This window comes from Rhinatrema bivittatum, chromosome 1, assembly GCF_901001135.1.
Source record: "Rhinatrema bivittatum chromosome 1, aRhiBiv1.1, whole genome shotgun sequence".
In the NCBI taxonomy this organism is placed as follows: Eukaryota; Metazoa; Chordata; class Amphibia; order Gymnophiona; family Rhinatrematidae; genus Rhinatrema; species Rhinatrema bivittatum.
Window position 1 is genome coordinate 788566151 of NC_042615.1, and position 23000 is coordinate 788589150.

The window sequence follows — 23000 nt, forward strand, 5'->3', positions numbered from 1 at the left end:
GCAAAAAACTTACCGAAGAACCGCGGAGTAAAAATTGAAGAAGGGAGACCCCTGAGGGGCAATTTTTTCTTCAAGAATAAAGTTGAAGAGATTCCTGTCAGGAATGTGGTAAGAGCTCCTTAACCGCGTGGCAACTGCTACGCGGTTAAGGAGCATTCCTGTCAGGAATGTGGTAAGAGCTCCTTAACTGCGTGGCAACTGCTACGCGGAAAAAAGAAGACTGAAGGGAGACCCCTGCTGGCTGCAGGGTTAGTGCCGTGCTGGGCATGCCCAGTAGGGGCCAGTCAAAGTTCCTGAAACTTTGACAGAAGTTTTCCGTGGTTGGGCTCCATCCTCGATGTCACCCATTTGTGAGGACAACCATCCTGCTTGTCCTGTGAGAAATCTCGGCAACCTTTGATACTGTCAACCACCAAATCCTCATTTCCCGCCTGGCAGAAATAGTATCGCCGATTCAGCACTGTCATGGTTTTCATCCTATCTCTCCCACAGAGAATACTTAGTAAAAATTGATGTCTGAATCATCGCACATTCCACTTACACAAGGTGTTCCCCAAGGTTCCTCACTATCCTCCACCCTATTCAATATTTACCTTTTACCACTCTGCCACCTACTCTCTGACCTAGGCCTGATGTTTTTCCTGTATGCTGATGATGTGCAAATCCTTATCCCTATTCAAAAAACCCTCATGGAATCCCTGCAATTCTGGGAATCTTGCCTTGTTTCCATCAATTCCCTACTATCTAACCTCCACCTTGCACTAAACGCATCTAAAACAGAAATCCTCATCATCTCTAAGCAACCGGAACACACATCTAAATCCACTCCTCATAACTCTGCCTCAGCCCTTACCCCACTGCACTCCGTAAGAGACCTAGGCGTCTCACTAGATCAATGCCTAAATTTCAAACCCCACATTAAGTTTCTACTAAAGGGGGCCTTCTACAAACTCCACGTCCTTAAAAAACTTAAACCCCTCCTCCACATCCAGGACTTCTGCCTAGTTCTGCAAACGACCATTCTATCTAAACTGGACTACTGCAATTCCCTTCTTTTAGGCCTCCCGTCATCAACTATTAAACCCTTGCAAATACTGCAGAACTCAATGGCGAGAATCATAACCAACACCCGCAAAAGGGACCACATCACCCCCATTCTAAAGGATCTGCACTGGCTTCCCATCCCTTTCCGCGTTCAATACAAAACTCTCACCATCCTACACAACACGCTTTACAAAGACAACCCTCCCTGGCTCGAAGAACTGCCACGTTTCCGATCCTCTAACCGCCCCACCAGAACCTCCCTTGCAGGCACCCTTCACACCCCATCCCTCAAAACTGCACACCTTACCCTCACTAGAGAAAGAGCCTTCTCCATTGCTGGCCCCTCCCTCTGGAACTCCCTTCCCACTGATCTCCGTCTAGAACCATCCTTACACAACTTTAAAAAAGGCATCAAGACATGGCTTTTCAAACAGGCCTACCCAGATACTAACCAAACCTAAACAAGGCCCACCCTGCCTCGCAGAACTCGCCTTACAAAATATTTATGTATATAGCTAGCCCAGTTACTTTATGTACTCTCCCAATGATAAAAATATAGTAAGTTTCTATAGCTATTTTGATTCCTCTCCACTTTCTCCTCTTTACTTCGTTTCAGTATTCTACTCTTAGTCCCTCTCATTCCCAGCCCTTCTTTTCTCCTTTTCTTGCCTGCTCCCCTCACCCCACTCCCCGTTAAATGTAATTTTCCTTTCTTTGAGTTAACTGTAAACCAGCGTGATGTGTTCTACGAATGTCGGTATATTAAAAGTTCATAAGTAAATAAATAGAGGCTCTCTCTCTCTCAAAACATCACTGCAATTGTGAAAATAACATGTGGTGCAATGTAGTATCAAGAAAAATAACCACACCCCCTTTTTTATCGCAGGTACTATTTTCACTATATTTAAAGCAAAATGATGAATCTAGGTCTAAAGACTGTAAGCTCTCTGGAGAATGGATCTATCAAGTGTAGTTGAATTTGTAAACCTCCTTGAGCATGGATTTGCAAAGACGAGTAATGAAATTTAAATCCAAGTGATTTGCAATTGGAGTGTTTTAACAGTTCAGATGAGTGGAAAGTTTAGTTTTGAAGGGGATCTCGATTATGTAGACCTTATACCTCTTCCTCCTTGAGATCAAAGTGTTCTTGGTCTGGTAATGCTGCTATTTGGGGCTAAAACAGATATACCTAGAGATGGCTTCATAGATATCTCAGTGCACCAAGTATGCACAGTTCACAAAGTAGTGATATCAAGAGGACAGACCAGTCAAGCTCATGTTGGCTGCAAAAGAACATTGATGGTTTCTAGCCATGGAATGTTGGAAATAATTATGTAAAAGAAATCTATATCCATCTGTCTGTCTTTCTGTAGGCACAATAACAGTCCAAAAATAGGATGGAAATGTATCAAATTTGCATGCAGGAAGAAAATGTGAATATCTCAGATGAGTTCAAAAACCAGAACTACGGTATTAGATCAGTATTTTCAGAGAATCAACCTGCGAAATAAAATCTCTGTTGCTTTTTATTGGAAACTGTTAGAACTGTTAGGGGTAAGTACTCCAGTCCTGGCATATGCCACAAACAGGTCTGGTTTTCAGGAAATCCACAATGAATACGCATGAGGCATATTTGCATGCACCTCCTCCAAAATATGCAAATATATCTCATGCATGTTCATTGTGGATGTCATAAGAAGTGCCATGATGAATCAAACCAAGGCGAGCTCAGCATCTTCTCTCGACATAACCTGTCGCAAAAAGTAGATCCAATTTCTTGTTGCTCACTCCCAGCAAAAAGTGCTGAGTTTCCCAGAGTCATCTAGTTAATAACTGGTTGTGGACTTTTCCTCCAAGAATTTGTCCAAATCCTTTTTAAACCACTCTTTTTGTTACTGTGACCACAGCCTCTGGCAATAAACACCACAAACTTAATTGTGAGTTGAGTAAAAAAATATTTTCTCCAATTTGTTTTAAATCTACCACCTGTTAGTTTCAAGGTGGGTCCTCTAGTATAGAAAATCCCATGGATTCCTACTAAGAGGAATGGTCTAACTTTATAGAGGAAAAAGATATAGTAATAATAATGTAGATTTTAGCTCCTTCATATGAGAGCTTGAGATGGTGAGCCACCATCTTAAATTGTGGATTTTTTAGTTGATCCTTCCTGAGGCAGCATGTCCTTTGCTGTTCCTGTATGGTTTAGATTTTCAGGGAAGGACCCTTGGGTGTCTGAATTGAGATCTGGGTGAACTAAAGAAGACAGGGTACCTTTCCCTAGTTTTGCCATGTATGTCTGGAAAACTGTTGTTGTGAGGAGAAAGGTTTTCCACCCTTCCTTCCTCTGTGGTTTGGTTTCCTCTTTGCTTAAGGCCTAGGGTTTTATATTTTGTCATTTTGAGGAAGAGATGTCTCTCAAAGAGAGAGATCCATTGGACCATCAATGTCTTTGTGAAGAAACTGATCATTATTCATTCCTAGGGAGAAGGAGTAGAAGAGGTTGGAGAGGAACAGTGGCACTCATCTGGTGTATCCACTATTATCTCATCAAGATAATCAGAGAGGACAGAGAAGAGAGGAGATTATGGACCAACTGGACTAAAAATATGAAGAATTAGGACTTTATATTAACTCCTAAATATTGAGAGACTATCCTATCCAGTATGTAATGGGAGGATGCTAAACAACTACTCTAGAGCTTGGAATGGATAAGAAACACAAATGATTAATTGGAATTTATTTTAACAATTGGCTTTAATCACCGAATACATTTATTGGACGTATAAGGTCACAAATTTATCAAAGATCTGAAGTGTAAAAATTGGATTTGTAAATACCAAGAGCTGTAAAGCACATTTTCATCAACTTCCATTATTTATCAGTAAAAGTTAAGTTGGAAACCAGCTCAGCTTCCGGCATTCTTATTACTGCTGTTTACAACAATGAGATTATTAGTGCTGTTTGCAATTAACTTTAAGTTTTGATAAAAACTTGCACAATGCATAAGGCCTAGAAGAGTAATCCCCCCCCCCCCCAGTCAGGGAATTCTGGACATTCAGAGGGGGTTAACATTAGAAGAGGTCTATGACAACAAAAACTATGTTTGAGGTGTTGCCTTTGGGGGTCCTATGAGGGGACATCAGCCTGGGGGTTACGCTAGTAACTAGTCTGTATTTATTTTTCCACACCACTCATGATTTTATAAACCTCTATCATAGCTCTTCTCCAAGCTGTAAGAGCCCTAACTGTTTAGCTTTTCTTCATAGGTAGCTGTACTATCCTCTTCACCATTTTTGTTGCTGTTCTTATTTATTTCATTTATATTCTGCATTTTAGCACTTCAAAGAAGATTACATTCAGGCACGAAGAAGACTCGTAATCTAAGTTTGTATCTGAGGCAACAGAGGGTAAAGTGACTTGCCCAAAGTTACAAGGAACAGTGGTTGTTGCGTCGGAGGTGGACCCTTGGGCTGAGGTGGGGTTGACACAACCCATAGGTAAGGACCTACTGGTCCCCACTGTCGACAGGTGGAGTGGGCTGATAGACAGAGGCCGCTGGAACTTCATCTATACCAGCCCTCGTTCCCCGCGGGTTGAGCCTTTGGGTGCTGGGGCCGGCAGGACTTAGGTAGGCCTCTGTGTGTAGTCGAAGTAAGAGTTGGTTTAGCCCAGAGACAGCAGGTGAGAGATGGTACAGTCTTACTATGGACTGGGTAATGTCCTGGAAACTCGAGCACCAATGGAACGGAGGCAAACAGAGGGCGCTCTAGCAAAACCAAGCCGAAGCCTGAAGAAACCACGTCCAAGGAGTAAGCTGGAGAGGCGTCGAAAGGGCAGGCTTGAGTCAGGGCTGGCGGCAATCCAAAGGCAGTAGCAAGCAAGGTTGAGGTCTGATCATGGAGATAATCAAGAGTGTAGTCAGGCAAGGCAGAAGTCTGAACATGGAGATGGTCAAAAGCATAGTCAGGCAAAGCGGAGGTCTGGGTCTGGAGATAGGCAATAGCATAGTCAGACGAAACAGAAGTCTGAGTCTGGAAATAGGCAACAGCATAGTCGGACAAAGCAGAGGTCTGGGTCTGGAGAGAGGCAATAGCATAGTCGGACGAAGCAGGGGTCTGGGTCTGGAGATAGGCAATAGCGTACTCGGACGAAGCAGGGGTCTGGGTCTGGAGGTAGGCAGTAGTGTAGTCAGGCGAAGCGGAGGTCCAGGCTTGGAGAGAATCAATAGAAAAGTCAGGCAAGTCCATGTAGTCAATCCGAGGTATGAAGCAAGGTAGGAACAAGGAGACAGGAACCAGGAACAACGAAGAACAGGGACGCAGGGATGAGACGAATCTCTAGGAGGCAACGAGTACTTGACCAGAGAGGAGACCTGTTGCAAAGGCAACGCTAGGGAGCGGAGCCTGAGATTAAATACTGTAGCTAAGTTGACGTCATCATCTGGGGCCGTGGCTAGGGTTCCCGCCATGGTCCCTACCTAAGGATCAATGGTGCGCGCATGCGCGCCTAGAGAGGGACGCGGTGCGAGTAGTAGCGTCTCTCCACGGGCCACGCGAGAGGCCCGATGAGAAGTGGTAGCAGGACTGGGAACGCCGGGGACTGTGGCAGAGCTGGAGGCACCGGCGGAGGCCAAAGGATGGAGCTGACAGCCCACCACCACCAGCGAGGAGGAACCAGAAGCTGGATTCACTGTAGAAAGGTGAGGGGGCTGTGCCGCAGGTCTGCTGCGGATGGCACGTGTAACAGTGGTGGGATTTGAACACTGGTTTTCCTGGTTTATAGCCCACTGCTCTATCCATTAGGCTACTCCTCCACTCTTAATCTTTTCTAATTCCACTGTCTCTTTTTTGAGATGGGGTGACCAGAACTATACATAATACTCAAGGTGTAGTTGCACCATAGCCCTATACAGAGGCATCATGATATTCTCCATTTTATTTGCCATTTCTTTCCAAATAAATCCAAGCATTCTGTTGGATTTTTTGACCACGGACACACAGTGAACTGAGAATTTCAATCTATTGTCCACAATGTCCCCAAGATCCTTTTCCTGGGTGGTTACTCCTAATGTGGATCCCAACATTGTGCATCTAAAATTGGGGTAAATGTCCCCTATGTCCATCAATTTGTACTTGTCCACATTAAATTTAATCTGCCATTTAGATGCCTAATTCTCCAGTCTTGCAATGTCTTTCTACAGTTCCTCACAGTCTGCTTGTGCTTTAATTACTTTGAATATTTATATGTCATCAGCAAGTCTGATCACTTTACTTGTCATGCCCTTTTCCAGATTATTAATGAATAAATTGAACAACAACAGTTCCCAGTTCAGACCCCTTGAGAACTCCAGTAATCACCTTTCTCCACTGAGAGAAGTGACTATTAAGTCCTACTCTCTATTTCCTATCTTTTAACCAGTTACCAAGTTCAGTGTAAGACACCACCTCCAATACCATAGATTATTGGTTTTTTGAAGAATCTTTCATGAGGATATCAAATGCCTTCTGAAAATCCAAATACATTATATCAATTGGCTCTATCATTGCCATGAGGTTTTGGGAACAACATAAGCAAGTATGGTTTGGTTCAGATGGAAAGCTGAAACTACCTTGGGGAAGGAAGGAGTGGTGAGTATGCAAGGCCACCTTGTCGTGGTGGAATTGCAGATATGGAGGGTAGTGAACTAGGACTTGCAGTTAACTGACCCGCCTTGCGGAAGTTAGAGCAACCAGGAATACCACCTTCCAGGTCAAATATTTCATGTGGCAATTGTCCATAGGTTCAAATGGCAGAAGCATGAGCTGTTCCTGTACTAGATTAAAATCCCAGGGAATCAGAGATTTGGTCACTGGAGGCCTCAGCCTCAAAAGACCCTTCATGAAGTGAGAGACCAATGGTGTTATGGTTGTGGACCCTTGGGCCGGCTGAGACTTCAGATGCTGGGTCAGAAGACAGAAGTCCAAACCAAAACCAGGGGCGGAAGCGAAGACGAAGTCAATGGACGAAGCCGGGTCAGAAGCCAGAAGTAGAAGAGATGATCCACGATCCAAGATCCAAAGCAGCAACTAGCAACTCAGGGGACTGAGTGAACCTCGTTGCAAGGCAGGGATTTGACCAAGCTGCAGGGTTTAAATACCCTGCAGCGTATGACGTCATCTGAAGGCCGTCCTCCTGATTTCCCTCGCTGGCCCCTTTAAGACCCAAGCCCCCGCCTCCACCCAAGGTAGGTGGAGGGACTGGGGCATGGCCCGGGTCCGTAACAAATGGGTGGTTCGAAACGGGAAGGCTGTTGTATGGGTAATGATCGGATGCTTTGGCACTAACGTGAGCCCTGACAAAGGCTGTCGCCAAGCCTGACTGATAGTGTATGTAGGTAATCCAGGAGGGATTCTGGCAAACAGGAGAATGGGTCTACTCGTTTGCCATGGCACCAGGTTGTATAACAGTGCCACTTGAGCTGGTAATTCTTCCAAGTTGAAAACTTCAGTGACAATATGAGGACATTTTGGACCTCTGACAACACACCCAGGTGGTTTAATACTGTCCTTTCAACCTCCAAGCTGTGAGAAGAAGTGAGGAGTGCATAGAGTGCAGCAATGTTCCCCCGTCCTGAGTCAGCAGATCCACCCTGCTATAGGGGAAGCGATGGACAGCTGAACCAGATAAGTGTACCAGGGTTTTCTTGGCCATGCTGGGGCTATAAGGATCAGGTCGGTGATATCCGCAATGCATTTTTGTATGGTTTGAGAAAAGAGCAGTATCAGAGGGTAAGCATAGAGAAGCCCTTCCGCCCATGGAACTAGAAAAGCATCTTGTGTGAATCTCTCTCAACTAGGATACACTGAGCAGAACTTGCGAACCTTCCTGTTGACCACCGTTGCAAAGAGGTCCATGCATGGGAGATCCCACCGGTTGAAGATCCTGTCTGCCACACTCTGGTTTAGACTATTCATGTGGGTGAAATATCCTGCTGAGATGGTCCGCTTTGGAATTCGCAATTCTGGGAAGGTAGGTTGCCTGTAGGGAGACATAAAGTTTCTCTGTCCATTCTACAATTTGAATCACCTCTTTGCACAGTGTTCAGGAACCTGACCTGCCTTCTTTGTTTATGTAGAACATAGCAACCTGGTTGTCCATGTGAACCATGACATTTTTGCCCTGAACTTGGTCGATAAAGATAAGAAGGACATTCCGAACCACCCATAACTCCAGCAGGTTTATCTGTCAGTAATGCTCTGAGACTGACCACAAGCTCTACGTCTTTAGGTGATTGAGATGGGCTCCCCACCACTTGTTGGAAGCATCTGTGGTGAGAATTAATTCATGCACTGGGCTTTGAAACAGGCCTCCTTCCCTGAGCATTGGTGGGGACAGCTACCAGCTATGTCTCTCTTCATGGCCCTGGTGAGGAATACTGTGTCTGACAACGGTTGAACGAACTGCGTCCATTAAGACTTCAATCCCCATTGCAGGCGACGCACATACAAGTCGGGTGCGGGGCATCACATATATCACCGCTGCCATGTGGCCCAGGAGAGTTAAGACCTGGTGAGCCAAGGGTCGTGTGCAGGTCTGTAATCGTTCTGCCAGAATACGCAGGGTGCAAGCCCTGTCTTCGAGCAAGAAAGCTTTACCTAGCATCATGTCTATCCTGGCTCCGATGAACTGCAGGACCTGAGTTGGCTGGAGGCTGGATTTCTCATAGTTGATTACGAATCCCAGTGCCTGCAAGCAGAATCATGTCTTTCATGTGAAACTTGAGGGTCATTTTCTCTGAAGTCACAGAAGCCAATCATCCAGGTAGAGGACTAGCTGAATCCCCTTTTGTCTGAGGTGGGCCACTGCTACCGCTAAACATTTGGTGAAGACTCTTAGGGTGGAAGACAGACCAAAGGGGAGCGTCTTCTACTGGTAGTGCTGACCATTGAACTGGAAGCACAGGAACCGCCAAGAGGACCAGTGCATTGGGATGAGGGAGTAGGCATCCTTGAGGTCCAGCAAGCACATCCAATTGCTGGGCTGTAGAAAAGAGAGAATTGACTTTACGGCCATCATCTTGAATTTTTCCTTTTGGAGGAATCTGTTGAGAGCCTGTAGGTCTAAGATTGACAGAGGTTCTCGATTTCTTGGGAATGAGGTTCTCGATTTCTTGACTGCTGCAGCACACTGAGCTGACGATTTCAAAGTATTATCCACTATGATGCCTAGATCTTTTTCCTGGGTGGTAGCTCCTAATATGGAACCTAACATCGTGTAACTACAGCAAGAGTTATTTTTCCCTATATGTAACACCTTGCACTTGTCCACATTAAATTTCATCTGCCATTTGGATGCCCAATCTTCCAGTCTTGCAAGGTCCTCCTGTAATGTATCACAATCCGCTTGTGATTTAACTACTCTGAATAATTTTGTATCATCTGCAAATTTGATAACCTCACTCATCGTATTCCTTTCCAGATCATTTATAAATATACTGAAAAGCACCAGTCCAAGTACAGATTCCTGAGGCACTCCACTGTATACCCTTTTCCACTGAGATAATTGACCATTTGATCCTACTCTCTATTTCCTGTCTTTTTTTTTTCAAAATAATTTTTATTGCAAGAAGAACGACTTACAGACTTAGGGATCATAAGTAATACAGCAAAATAAACAGTCAGCTACAGAAACAACGGCAATAGGGCTAATACAGAATAATAAGAGATCCCTCAGCAGGCATACTCCTCCTACATTTTCCCCTTTATTGTTGCCCCCCCCCCCCGTTGCCATGTTCCCATATCCACAAACCCCAACCAACCCCCAAACCCATCTCCCTTACACACCGCATCCATACAACAGACAATCATCTTCCCCTCCTGAACCTTCCCTTAGGACCAGGTTGGCTTGTAGCCATTATTATTCAACCCAGCCTGGGTGTCACTAGGTAGCAGAGTATAGTATGCATGCCAACAAGCATTATAAATTTTGTTCAATTTCCTTGTCCCACTCAGACAGTCCAGAAATTCCATCTGCAGGAGAGAGACCATTCTGTTAGTCCACGCAGCAATAGTGGGTAATGCCGCAGGGTCAATCCATTCTGCCAGGATAGTACGGCAAGCGAGCATTACAGCAAGTTGCTCACATTTCACCTTAGAGCAGTTGCCAGGAACGCTACTCGTATGCTGACTAGCTGGTAAAATGTGTCCAGTAGACACCATAGTCTGGTTCGTACATTGACTTATAGTTTGTAGCACCAATGCCCAAAAGGCCTGCAACTTTGGACATGCAAACAGGCGATGCTGCAATACACCAGCCGATGCACCGCACTTGCTGCATAGAGGAGATTGAGTCATTTTCATTTTGTACCAGCGGACATCATCATAATAGAGGCAGTGAAGAATTTTGAATTGGATGTCTTGAAGACCAAGGTCCAGTAGTGTTTTATAAAGAGCCGTGAAACTGGTTTTCATGTGGGCCGGGGTAATCAATGAGTTCAACATAGCAGACCAGTGAGTTGCTAAGGAGTCTAGGCGGGTAGCTTTGCGTAGCTGTTGTCCCAGCTTTTTCCATCCAGTAATAGCGCTAGCATCAATCACCTTGGAGAAGCACTGGTCCGACACCAATAGGTAATTTATCCTAGAATAAGTCTGGTGGGGGTTTGAGAAAAACGTGTATTCAGAGTCACCCGGGTGCAAAACCAGCCATACGTCCATAGAAACATAGAAATGATGGCAGAAGAAGACCAAACAGCCCATCCAGTCTGCCCAGCAAGCTTCACACTTTTTATTTTTTTCTCATACTTATCTGTTTCTCTTGGCTCTTAGTAACCTTTTGGTTCTATTTTCCTTCCATCCCCACCATTAATGTAGAGAGCAGTGTTGGAACTGCATCTAAGTGAAATATCTAGCTTAATTAGTTAGGGGTAGTAACCGCCGCAATAAGCAAGCTACACCCATGCTTATTTGTTTACCCAGACTATGTAATTCAGTCCTTGTTGGTTGTTGTCTGTATATAGATACACTTTTCTTCATTCCCCCTGCCGTTGAAGCAGAGAGCTATGCTGGATATGCATTGAAAGTGAAGTATCAGGCTTATTTGGTTTGGGGTAGTAACCGCCGTAACAAGCAAGCTTTGAAACCGATTTGGAAGGTCGGTTATCTAGCAGCTTATTGGCAACCAGGTTAAAATCCCCCCCCCCCCCCCCCCCCCCCCACCAGGCTACAATCCGGGAACTCAGCTATACGACTTACCAAGGAAGTAAAGAAGGCAGGAGAATACACATTAGGGGGCGGATTTTAAAAGGCGCGCGAATAGCCTACTTTTGTTTGCGCTCCAGGCGCAAACAAAAGTACGCTGGATTTTAGTAGATACGCGCGGAGCTGCGCGTATCTGCTAAAAACCTGGATCGGCGCGCGCAAGGCTATGGATTTTGTATAGCCGGCGCGCGCCTTGGAGGGAACCTCCAAGGCCGCTCCGAAATCGGAGCGGCCTCGGAGGGAACTTTCCTTTGCCCTCCCCTCACCTTCCCCTCCCTTCCCCTACCTAACCCACCCGCCCAGCCCTGTCTAAACCCCCCCCTTACCTTTGTCGGGGGATTTACGCCTCCCGGAGGGAGGCGTAAATCCCCGCGCACCAGCGGGCCTCTTGCGCGCCGGGCCGCGACCTGAGGGCGGGTACGGAGGGCCCGGCCACGCCCCCGGACCGCCCCGGGCCGTAGCCACGCCCCCGTACCCGCCCCCAAAACGCTGCCGACACGCCCCCGAAACGCCGCGACGACCGGGCCCGCCCCCTGACACGCCCCCCTCGGAGAACCCCGGGACTTACGCGAGTCCCGGGGCTCTGCGCGCGCCGGGAGGCCTATGTAAAATAGGCTTCCCGGCGCGCAGGGCCCTGCTCGCGTAAATCCGCCCGGTTTTGGGCGGATTTACGCGAGCAGGGCTCTGAAAATCCGCCCCTAGGAGCGTACACATTACAAAGCCCCAGTTTCTGTTGGTAGAGCTGGCCCACAACAATGACATATCTTCCATCAGGGTCCTGAAGAGTTTGCACAGGTTGAAACGGCAAATTTTTATGAATGAGGATGGCCACTCCCCACTTCCTGGAGTTAAAGGAGGAGTAAAAACATTGGCCCACCCAGTCTCGCTGTAATTTAGCATGCTCTGTATTGCCCAAATGAGTTTCTTGGAGAAACGCCACATGTGCGTGCATATGTTTAAACAAAGTAAATATTTTCTTCCGCTTAATGGGGGAATGTAGGCCATGCACATTTCAGGAGACAATTTTAACCTGCGCCATAATATACCTTTATCATATGAAATAATTCAGTAAAAACATGAATAGACATAGCCCCGGGGCCCCCCAGCCTGGGCCTCGGAGAAAGTGGATTCAAATTATAAAGACATCCAAGCAAATATACCCAGCCTAGGTCCAGAGGTTTCCCATGCATTTTTCTCCCCCCCCCCAATCCCACAATCACACATACCAGACTCACCATCACACATTCCAAACATCCATCCCCCACACACCCTTATCACTACTACACACCACCACTCCCAGAGGATTAGGGCCCACCTCAGGCCACCTATTATCATCGGGGTCTGAGGACACCCCCTTCCAGCCCCGCTCCCTTCCTTCATGGATCCAAACTTATTAAGTACAAGGAATATGTATCCAAGTTCTAGAGTCAATAAACGCCCCATGGAACAACAGGGGAGACGATCATCAAAAAGTTGCTCCAGGTAGTGGCGTGCTCCAAGCTCCAACCATGCTACAGTGATCGTGATTCAGTAAGGCCACCCCTGCTGGGAACCAAGCCCAGATTAGCCACTCCGCTTCGCAAGAATGGGTAAGGGGTCCAGTGAACCCGCCAAACTATAGCTCAGTTTGCGCAAACTAGGGAACAACAAGGAGCCGAATGAGAGACAACTGTGGCTCTTCAAACTAGGCCAGAACAAGCTCATCGCACCAGGAACCTTAGGGCCAGGCCTCTCGAACTCACTCTGTGTCCCAGTCCGCCATGCTCATTCCCGTGGCCTCCTAGGGCGAGCGCGCGCACGTTGCCTACACTCAAATTCACATCATGGCGGGAACGTTCGCTCATCATAGCAGGAACCAAAATGTGGAACAGTATGCCCGCTGATCTGCGCCAAGAACCCTGCCACTGAAAATTTAAACAGAACCTAAAAACATGGCTGTTTAGAAAAGCCTTTCTTTGAAGGATGGGAATCATGCAATTACATACTTCGCTTCTCAACCTACTCCTGATCCCTCTATTCTACTTGACTTTCCCATTCCCCACTGACTCCCCTTCCTCCCTCACATGGGGGGGGGGGGATAAGAGAGTCAGACCAGCACCGCGGGTCTGACTCCCTTCCCCCCTACTATGATTCCCCCTTTCCCTTACCCCCCTTTTCCTTACAAATAACTCCCTTCAAGGCAGACTTTTGTTAATATTGTTACACATATGTATTTGATATGTATACTCCTAGTTTTTCTGTTTAAATTAGCACTTTTTCCACTTATGTTCATTGTAAAGCCTTTGGCTGAATTACTGTTTGCTGTAAACCGAGGTGATGTGCATTACGTACCGCGGTATATAAAAAACAATAAATAAATAAATAATAAATAAACCACACGATGCCTAAACACAACAGTTGCTCCTGGGCCTGGACTACCTTTCCAACTCCCAACGCCCTGCTCCCTTGCAGGTCCTGGAGGAGGGGGAGCATTGCAGTGGTGTGCAGTCTGGCTCTTTGCAGTTTTCTTACCCTGCGGCCCCAGGGAAGAAGCCCTCCATCACTTTTCTGGGCAGTCAAGCTTCGGACCCGGGGAGGAATGAGAAGAGTAGCGTTCCGATATAGGGGCATAGGAGCCTTCGCCCCCTTCTCTGAGGCACGCGATTTTTTGGGCGTGCTGCCTCTGGGTCCGAGGCGACATACAATCACAGTCTCGGCAAGTAGACTGATCATGCCCCAGGCAGACATAACTTTTCCACACTGGCAGTACTTAAAGTCAAGTGGTTTGGGAGCCATGGTAGCACTGAAAAGTGCTGTTGGTATTCTTTTCACAAGAAACTCTGAGGAGAAGAGGAGAAAAATGCTCCACGTGCGGATTGCAGCGCGGAAGAAAAAGACTGAGGAGAAGATGGTGCTCAATTGCGTGGGAAGATGCACACAGCCGCACTGAGTACAGATCTGTGATTTCTAGGAGAAGCTCTGCCTCAAGGGTTGCCAGAGGATGTCCCAGACAGCATGGCTAATTCAGCCCTGCTATTGACGGGAAAATATTAGATCAGTATTTTCAGAGAATCAACCCTCCAAAAAAATGTAACCAGACCTTTCTGTGGCACTCCAGGACCAAAGTTGCCTACTCCTGTGTTAGAAACTGAGCTCTTAGAATGCTGACAAGCATTCCATTCCAAATGCCCCTTCACCCTTCTAGCACTTTGCCACAGAGCAATACAGGCAGAAAGAGACAGATACAGGGAAAATAACTAAAGCATCTGGCAAGAGAGGGCTCAAAAAGGTGCTTTCAATTTACACATCTCACTCCCCGAAACACCCTCACCTATACACATTTCACACACATCCACACACACCTCATCTGCACACACCACTACACTACGACAAACAACCCCACACACAACTTGTTACGTGTGCCGTCCGTGGCAGACCCGCGGCGCGCCCCCTCACCTTCTCACACAGACTCCAGCTCCTGGTTCCTCCTCGCTAGCGGCGGTGGGCCGCCGGCTCCGACCTCGGGCCGCCCCTGGTGTCTCCGGCTTTGCCTTGGTCCCCAGTACTGCAGCTCAAGATGTCATTGCTCGTCAGGCCTCTCTGCATGGTCCGCGGAGAGACGCCACTACCCGCGCTGCACCCCTCCCAGGCGCACGCGTATGCATCTCTGATCCTTATTAAGGGCCCGCGGCAGGAACCTGGCCGCAGCCCCGGATGATGACATCAAACTTTTCAGTGTATTTAAGCTCAGGCCTCGCTCCATAGCATTGCTTTTGCAACAGGTCTCCTCGCTGAGTACTCGCTGCTGCTAGAGAATCCTCTCTACTCTTCGTTCCTGACCTCCATTGTTCCCGGTTCCTGCCCTGTCTATGTGTTGGACTGACTCTATGTATATCGACTTTGCTTTGTTTGACTACGCTTCAGCCTATCTCCAGACCCAGACCTCCGCTACGCCTGACTACACTACAGCTTATCTCCAGACCCAGACCTCCGCTACGCCTGACTACACTACAGCTTATCTCCAGACCCAGACCTCCGCTACGCCTGACTAACGTTATTGACTTCTCTGTGATCAGACCATTGCCTTGATTGACTAACGCTATTGACTTTCTCCGAGATCTGAACTCAGCATTGCTTGCCACGACCTTCGCTTTGCCGCCGGCCCTGATCCAAGCTCGTCAGTGATGCCTCCTCTAGCCTACTCCCTGGACGTGGACTTAATAGGCTTCGGCCTACCTTTGCTTGAGTGCCCCTAGCTAATCTCTGTTCCACTGGCGCCCGAGTTCCAGTACCATACTCAGTCCAGGATAGGACTACGCCACCTATCGTCTGCTGTCTCTGGGCTGAAACAACCTTTCTTGTTAACCAACCTCGAGGCCCACCTAAGTCATGCCGGCCCCGGCACCCAAAGGCTCAACCCGTGGGGAATGAGGGCTGGTATAGGTGAAGCTCCAACGGCCTCTACCTTCAGCCCACTCCATTTGTCAACGGTGGGGACCTGTAGGTCCTCACCTATGGGTTGCGTCAATCCCACCTCAGCCCAAGGGTCCACCTCCGGCGCAACACTTCACACACACTTCTTATGTGTACGATCACAACTCACATACACTCTACACCCATAAACACCCCACACACACCACACCCCCTCCAACATCCCCATACACAGACCTATACACATATCCTATACATTCCTACATTACCCTACAAACATTGCACACCCAAATACTCCTACATACACTTTCGTATGCATTCACCACACACACAAGCACACCCCAACCCACAATCCCACAACTCCAGACACTCTTATCCCATATATTCCTATATCCCCCTCACACCCACCCCTCCTCCATACACACACATCTGCTCCCAGAACACACATACCTACATCCTCCATAGAGATAGAGAAATTAAATGACACAGCTTCTTAATTAACCACTTCCACACACACCCATAAACTTTTGCCCCAACCATACCCCCATCTACACAGTTATAACCCAAAGATCTTTACACCCCCACAACTCCCCTTACCCATAGAATCCTGCAACACATTATCCTCCCCACTGAGCCTCTGCAACACAGAAACGTACAAACACACATATCCATCCCTTAACACACACCCTGACACCTACATACGCTCATCTATACCCACATATACACATTCACACTTATATCCCAAGACATTCCCACATGCACAATCCCTCCACACATATATCCAAGTCACAGACAACTCCCACAAACACCCACACACAGGCGAAAGTCCTGTAAGGAGCGGTCTGATGAAGTTAATCAATATTTGGATCCAGGCCAAGGTCGGGACAGGCAGCAAGAAATCAGTATCCAGGTCCAGGCCAAAGTCAGGGAAGGCAGCAAGAAGGTACGTCAAAGTCCAAGATGGGGTCAGGTCAGGCAGCAGTCCAGAAAAGTAGTCAGTATATGTAGCAGAGGTCAGAACTAGGAATCTGGCAGAGAGGGATGGACAAGACAAGACAAGGCACAGGGGGCCAAGACACAGGCAGGGTGGACAGGCAAGGCAACAGAAAGGCAGGGCAAGTCAAGGAGACAACGAGGCAAGTCAGGAAGACAAGGAGGCAAGACAAGGCAAAAAGCACAGAGACAAGTAGCAACATGCACTGTAATGCAGGAGGACCTAATGTTGAGGCATCAACTGAAGTGCAGCTGGGGTTTAAATCTTCAGCTGATGCTGACGTCATCTCCCTGCACAGAGCTTCTGTCCCACCATGGAGCCCATATCAGCTGTTTGATGACATGTGTGCACACACCTAGGGTGATGTGCAGAAAGGAGGGTGGCGGCAGTGGCCTTACTGCGGTATCAGCTTGCGGCATCCCAGGTAAAGTGCGGCCAGTCATGGGATAGCCCCTCAACAAGCCAAATTGTATTACACCCACTCATACAACCACATCTTCCAGCCCCCCTCCAAATGCATCTCCTCCACAAACCCTTTCACAGGCACACCCCATACCTGCACATACCCCTTCTACAAATCTATGTTGGAAAGCATGACTTTGCATGCTTTACCTACTTGTTTATATTTTTTAAATAATTTTGGGCCCAATATTCAGAGTTATCTGGCTATGTATATTAGCCAGATTAGACCTTTCTGGCTAATTTACATTGGATATTCAGCAGCATGACTATGCTGCTGAATATCCCATATTTGGTGTTACTTATCCGGATAAGTTATATCAGGATAAGTTAGGCCTGCTTTGAGAAATCCAAATATCTAGTTAGCCAGATAAATGATTTATCCAGCTAAGTGGGGGCCACCAAACATAGACGAATATTCAATGACCACCATTTATCCGGATAAGTCGCTACTTATCTAGCTAAGTAGTGCTGAATTTCGGCCTTTAGATGAATTGGTGTGCTTTGCAAAGCATAAGTTAGAAAGGCATCAGAAAATGCTGACAACCTGTCCCTTCCTTTCATGCTCTGGCTGAGATTGAGCATCCTTTACTCTGACAATAACCTTATTCATGAGTGAAATAGTAGATTGCTCACTTAAGAATAAACTAGACCAAACATGTGATGTGATGAACAAATAAGTGGTTTTTATATTCCTTCTGTTTTTTTTCTCTGTAGGGATTCTCACTTACTTGCTCTCATTTGTAAGGTTCTCTAATTTGGGTCACTAGTTATGAAAGGAGATAGGGAGGAGAAGACTAGATGAGATACTAGATTAGAAAATAAGAGCAGTTTTTTGGTCAAAAGTTAAGAAAAGCTCCATTTTACAAATCTTGGGATTCACAATGCAAACTACCTAGAAAGCATTTCACATGCAATCTGAAATAAGCTGCAAATTACCAATTTTCGATAGTGCTTGAAATTCCTTAAATGAAATATGGTACACTGTTCTTGGTGTGCTCCAATCAACAAAGACCCGCATGTCGAGAATCCATAGTTGAGATATGTCCACCTTATATACACACTAGCTGTTATGACTGAGAGCAGTAAGCAATGGTGAAGAATTCTTATGAATGTTGAACAGATTAAACCGACACCAGTTTCTTTCACTCTTCATCTGCAGCTTCTTTTCTTTAGGTGGGTATGATGACTCCATCTATCTCCTCACAGAAGGTAAGGAAGGGGAGAAGCAGGGTTTGTCTTTTCCAATTGCTCAATTTCTGTGATGAGCAATATGATGACTGGAATTCTGCACTACAGTAGCCAATGTGAGAAATGATGTTAGACCCATGATCTATTATACTGAAGTGCATAAGTCTTGTCCCTTCTTCACAGTATTAATGTCTAGAAATGGGAACTCATTGTAATGAGATTCCATACAGAACCTTAAATTAGAGTCCAAGTCGTGCAGGCTAATTATTTCTTCCAAAAGTTCAGTCTTCAAACTATTGTCAGTTTTTGTTGATAACTTTATCAAACCGTTTGTCTCGCGGACATTTTCTTATGTCTAAGACTCTGCTCATATGTTAAAACTATTGCAAGGAGTACGAGGAATTACACCAAAAATGATGTTGGTATCATAATATGTGGAATATTCCTCAGGAAGTGGCACTGCAAGTTAACACAACCACTCTGGTAAGGGGACAGAGACCACAGAGCTTGCTCTCAGTTGTCATCATTGAACTGGCAAGAATAGCTTTTCACAATAATTATTTCAGTTTTGACCAAGAGTATTATTTTCAGATACATGGTAGCACTATGGGAACCATTAAAGCTTCAAACATCACGTCTATATGTGTCCATCTTTGAGGACTTTTATTTATATGGTTCGGAATTGTATCAGCATATTCTCTTGTGAAATAGAAACTTTAACAAGATTTTCAGCATTTGGAAAACATCAATGTCAGAACTGTAAGATTTCATATTTGGCTTAATTCACTGGACTTTAATTTAAGGTTCTCTAAGGAATATCATTACGATGAACGCCCATTCCTTGACAGTCAACTTGGAAAGTTTGAAACGTGCAGTAAATCAACCAATCAGAATGTAGCTATCAAGGTCTAAGTGGCTTCCCTGATTCAATGTAATTTATTACCGTGTCAATTTACTGTAAAGATCACATATACATATATACGTACAAACTCACTTTTGAATACAACAGGTTTCCAGACACCAACAAAGAGCAGTAGTACAGCCTAGTTGTGAAAGACATAACTGTGAAAGCTGGATATTCTGGTCTGGATCATATCTCAGACACTCACTTGGTTTTAAGGCATGACTCGTCATTTTCCTGTTCTCTCATTTAAGGCCTGACTTAGCAAAGGATTTTAGCATAACACAAAATGGCAGAAAACTTCTAATAAAGGATACTCTAGTTTATAAGGTTTTGCAGGCAACACCTGGCTCATAGCCATGTACTTTATCAACTGCAGATTGAGATAAAAAATCAAGCTATGTACATTTTGTTGTTACAAAATAATACCCAGAAAGATTTCAGAAACTGAGAGAAAGCCATCTTATCTTATTCAATGGCACCATGAAGCACTGCTTTGAGTATATCTCTTTAGCAAAGTTATTCACTTTCTTCCATGGGTAGAGAAATGCAATCCCAAGCTTGGTACAGTAATTCTGAAGAACTGAATCCAGAGGTAGTTTTGTGCCAGGCAAGCCATGTCACTAACCCAGAACTTTTTCACCTCGGTCACTACACAGACCAAAAGAGCTGAAAGCAGAATGAGTGGCCAGGCAGGCCAAGGCATGAGGAAGTGGCATTAGTGCCCAGCATAGGCCATAGATCAGGAGGAATGAGGCATCTCAGCAGCTTGTACAGGTGGAAAGGAAGGAGGCAAGTTCAGTGGCTTGTGCAGACCAAATGAAAGGCGTCTTGGTTCCCTGCCCAGCAGGTCTCTTAGTGCAATGAATGGGCCACGGGTGTGTTCCATTTCATTTGCCACAGGCAGCTTTCTGCCTTTTTTTTCTGACCATGGGAAGAGCCTGAGAAGCCACTGCCAGACAAGTTCTAAAAGGCTTCTAACCACCATGCAACTGCAGCTGGAAGTGGAGGCCCTGGCGCAGTCGTCAGATCACCTAGCCTGGTCTGGTTCCCCTCACCAGGGCCAAGGCTCTAGCTGGTCCTCTGCAATTAAGGTGCGGCTTTGCCCGTGTGTAGGAATGGTATGACTTTGTCAGCAAATTTTCAGGATGAGGGTGCCTCAGTTGTGGCTTCCTTTAGTAGTTAAAGCTGAGAAATCTGGCTACTGCGCTCCCAGAAATGTTGAGGAGAGGGGTGGTTACAACTCAGCTCACTAATAGAGAGTGGAGGGCTCACCCCCAAATACACACCCTTTGGAGACATGGCTGAATTAGCATAAACTGAAATCCTATAGAAGTAATGTCAGGTTTCTCCCCATCTCTCTCTTCCCACCACCACTCCCCACTCCCCAACCTACAACCTGATACCTTTTTATTTTGGGGGGAAATCATCCGTGGATAAATATAATGTTCTTCTTACCTTTTTGTATTTATGTGGGAACGTGAACCTTTCAATGATGTTCTGCACAGCCCCACGGTTCACACTTCCTAATCTGTCCTCCAGCTGTAGCAGCTCCTTAAAGAAACAAGACAGTAACTTAACAGGATGGTTGAGAAGCCATACCTCTTTCAGCAGCACATCTACAATCAGGATTACCAACAAGTTCTGTTTGCTTGGGTCAAGCTTATCCATTCCTGGATTTGCTCCACTGATTGCACAGGCTCATAATTCTGAATGGCCTTATGAAATTCAGGACTGCAAGCCTGTGCATGCCATGGACTAAGGCCCTTATTTGCTAAAGTGTATTAAAAATGTGTGCTCATGTGCATTTTTAACATGCATTAAGGTGCTGATGTTAATGTGGTATTTAGTAAAGGGCATTAAGCAGTTACTACTGCTGGTAACACGTAGTTGTTACCAGTGGTGGGAACACAAGTGTGCTCCTATCACCAGAAACACACCAAATGACCCCCCCACCCAACCCCTCTCTACTTAAAGAGCTGGTGGCTGCCCCTGAAAATCAGCCACTACTCTCAAAGCAACCCTCAGCATAATTCTCCCTGAGCATCACCACCCTACCCGAAGCCCTCCACTCAGCAGAATCTTCCCCTCCCACCCCCCAACCTGATGTCTCCTCTTCTCCTCTACCCAAACAGCCAAGATCCCAGAGACTTGTAGGCTGGAGTAATCCCCACACACTCCTTCCCTGCTAGTTTTGAATTTCAAAATGACATTGGCTAACCTGATATACTCCTTTGCCTCTATGAACCTGAATGTCACCTTTTAAAAATGTTTGACTCAGTTGTGGGTTATAAATTAGGATACAGGTTGCAGAGAGGTAGGACTCTACTCCTTGTATCCTTCCAAGAAGCATTACTGATAGGGGGGCCACTGATGCATCCCCAGAACACAGGCCACCCCCATAGTAAAAGCCGTATCAAACATTACTATGTTGTAAAAATCGACCTTGCCCCACCTCTCCTTCTTCCTAGCATTTAGATCAGTGGCAGGACAGCAGGCCGGCAGCACAGGGACACAGTAATCATGCATTTCCAATCACTATGGCTGCTCTTCCTCCTGCTCCTCTGCTTCCTGATTACAAAGGAAGAATGCACCATGGAGCACACGCTCACTATGTCTCCACCCTTCTGGCCTGCCAGTACCTTGCCCATAGTACTATTCCTCTAGAAAATGAGAGGAACATGAAGGGGAGGGTGGGGAGAGATGGAAAGAAAGCTGGGGGAAGTAGGGCAAAGGATAGAAAAAGAACCTAAGGGGAAGGAGGAGAGAGATCAAAAGCAATCTAAAGGCATCAGGAGATGAAGAGAACCCTGCTGTGAGAGGAGCAGATAGAGATGAACCTGTGGGTGCATTTGGAGGAGATGAAAAGGAAAATTGGTTCTTACCTGCTAATTTTCGTTCCTGTAGAACCACGGATCAGTCCAGACCGCTGGATTGTCTCCCTTCCAGCAAATGGAGTCAGAGAGAAAAGCTGAAAGGCACCCCCTCTTAACCTTGTGTGCCACCTGCGATCCTTCAGTATAATCCATACCATAGCAGAATGAAAAATATCATAAACCCCAAACTTAAGAACCAATGGCTACATCAAATCGCCTAATGAAAACTGCATAACTTATGTACATGGAGGGAGTACGTCCATATGCAACTTGAATGCTGTCGACTTTAAATTATTCCATAAGACAAATAGATGGTCAGACAACCGAAAAGCATTGGTCACCTCCAAATAGCGAAGCAGAATCCACCACACATCTAATCTTCGCAAGTCGCGAGCCTGAGGAGAATCACGATCCAAATCTGTGAAAGCAGGCAACTCCACTGTCTGATTCAAGTGAAACCCCGATACAACCTTCGGTAGGAAAGAGGGCACCGTTCTAAGGGACACGCCTGAGTCCGAAATCCGGAGAAAAGGTTCCTGTATATAGATAGACAGCATATTGTATTTCCTGACTTTATTGGCAACCTATTTCGCCACCATGTGCTTTGGCAAGCTCTTCGTCTACCATGTGCTTAGACAAGTCCAGCACCAGGAAGTAGCCAACTCCCCAGAGACAGTACTTGTCAGTACCTGATTGGACTAAAAGCAACGATCCCCATTGGTTACCGGAAGTAGAAAACACACCCAGGATGCGTGTCAACACATTCCTATTGGACAATGCAAAAAGTTTAAAAGTTACGGATACAGAGCTCCGCTCTGAGAAGCAGCGCTGAATACCCCATTGTCACAGATCCGCTTCTCCGGGGAACAACAACTTCCTCTTTTTCTTGT

General features: G+C 46.2%; 1 protein-coding gene across 5 annotated transcripts in view; it reads right to left on the reverse strand.

Annotated features, from left to right (window-relative positions):
* Positions 1-23000, reverse strand: part of RNF165 (ring finger protein 165) — a 345068-nt gene that overhangs the window by 22887 nt on the left and 299181 nt on the right. For all 5 annotated transcript variants that reach the window (XR_003853057.1, XR_003853056.1, XM_029580671.1 and 2 more), the window contains one exon: positions 20693-20788. Coding sequence is in view for 3 of the 5 variants with exons in the window: in XM_029580671.1 (XP_029436531.1) it covers positions 20693-20788 (96 nt within the window). In the remaining 2 variants the exon portion in view is untranslated. The remainder of the gene's footprint in view (positions 1-20692; positions 20789-23000) is intronic.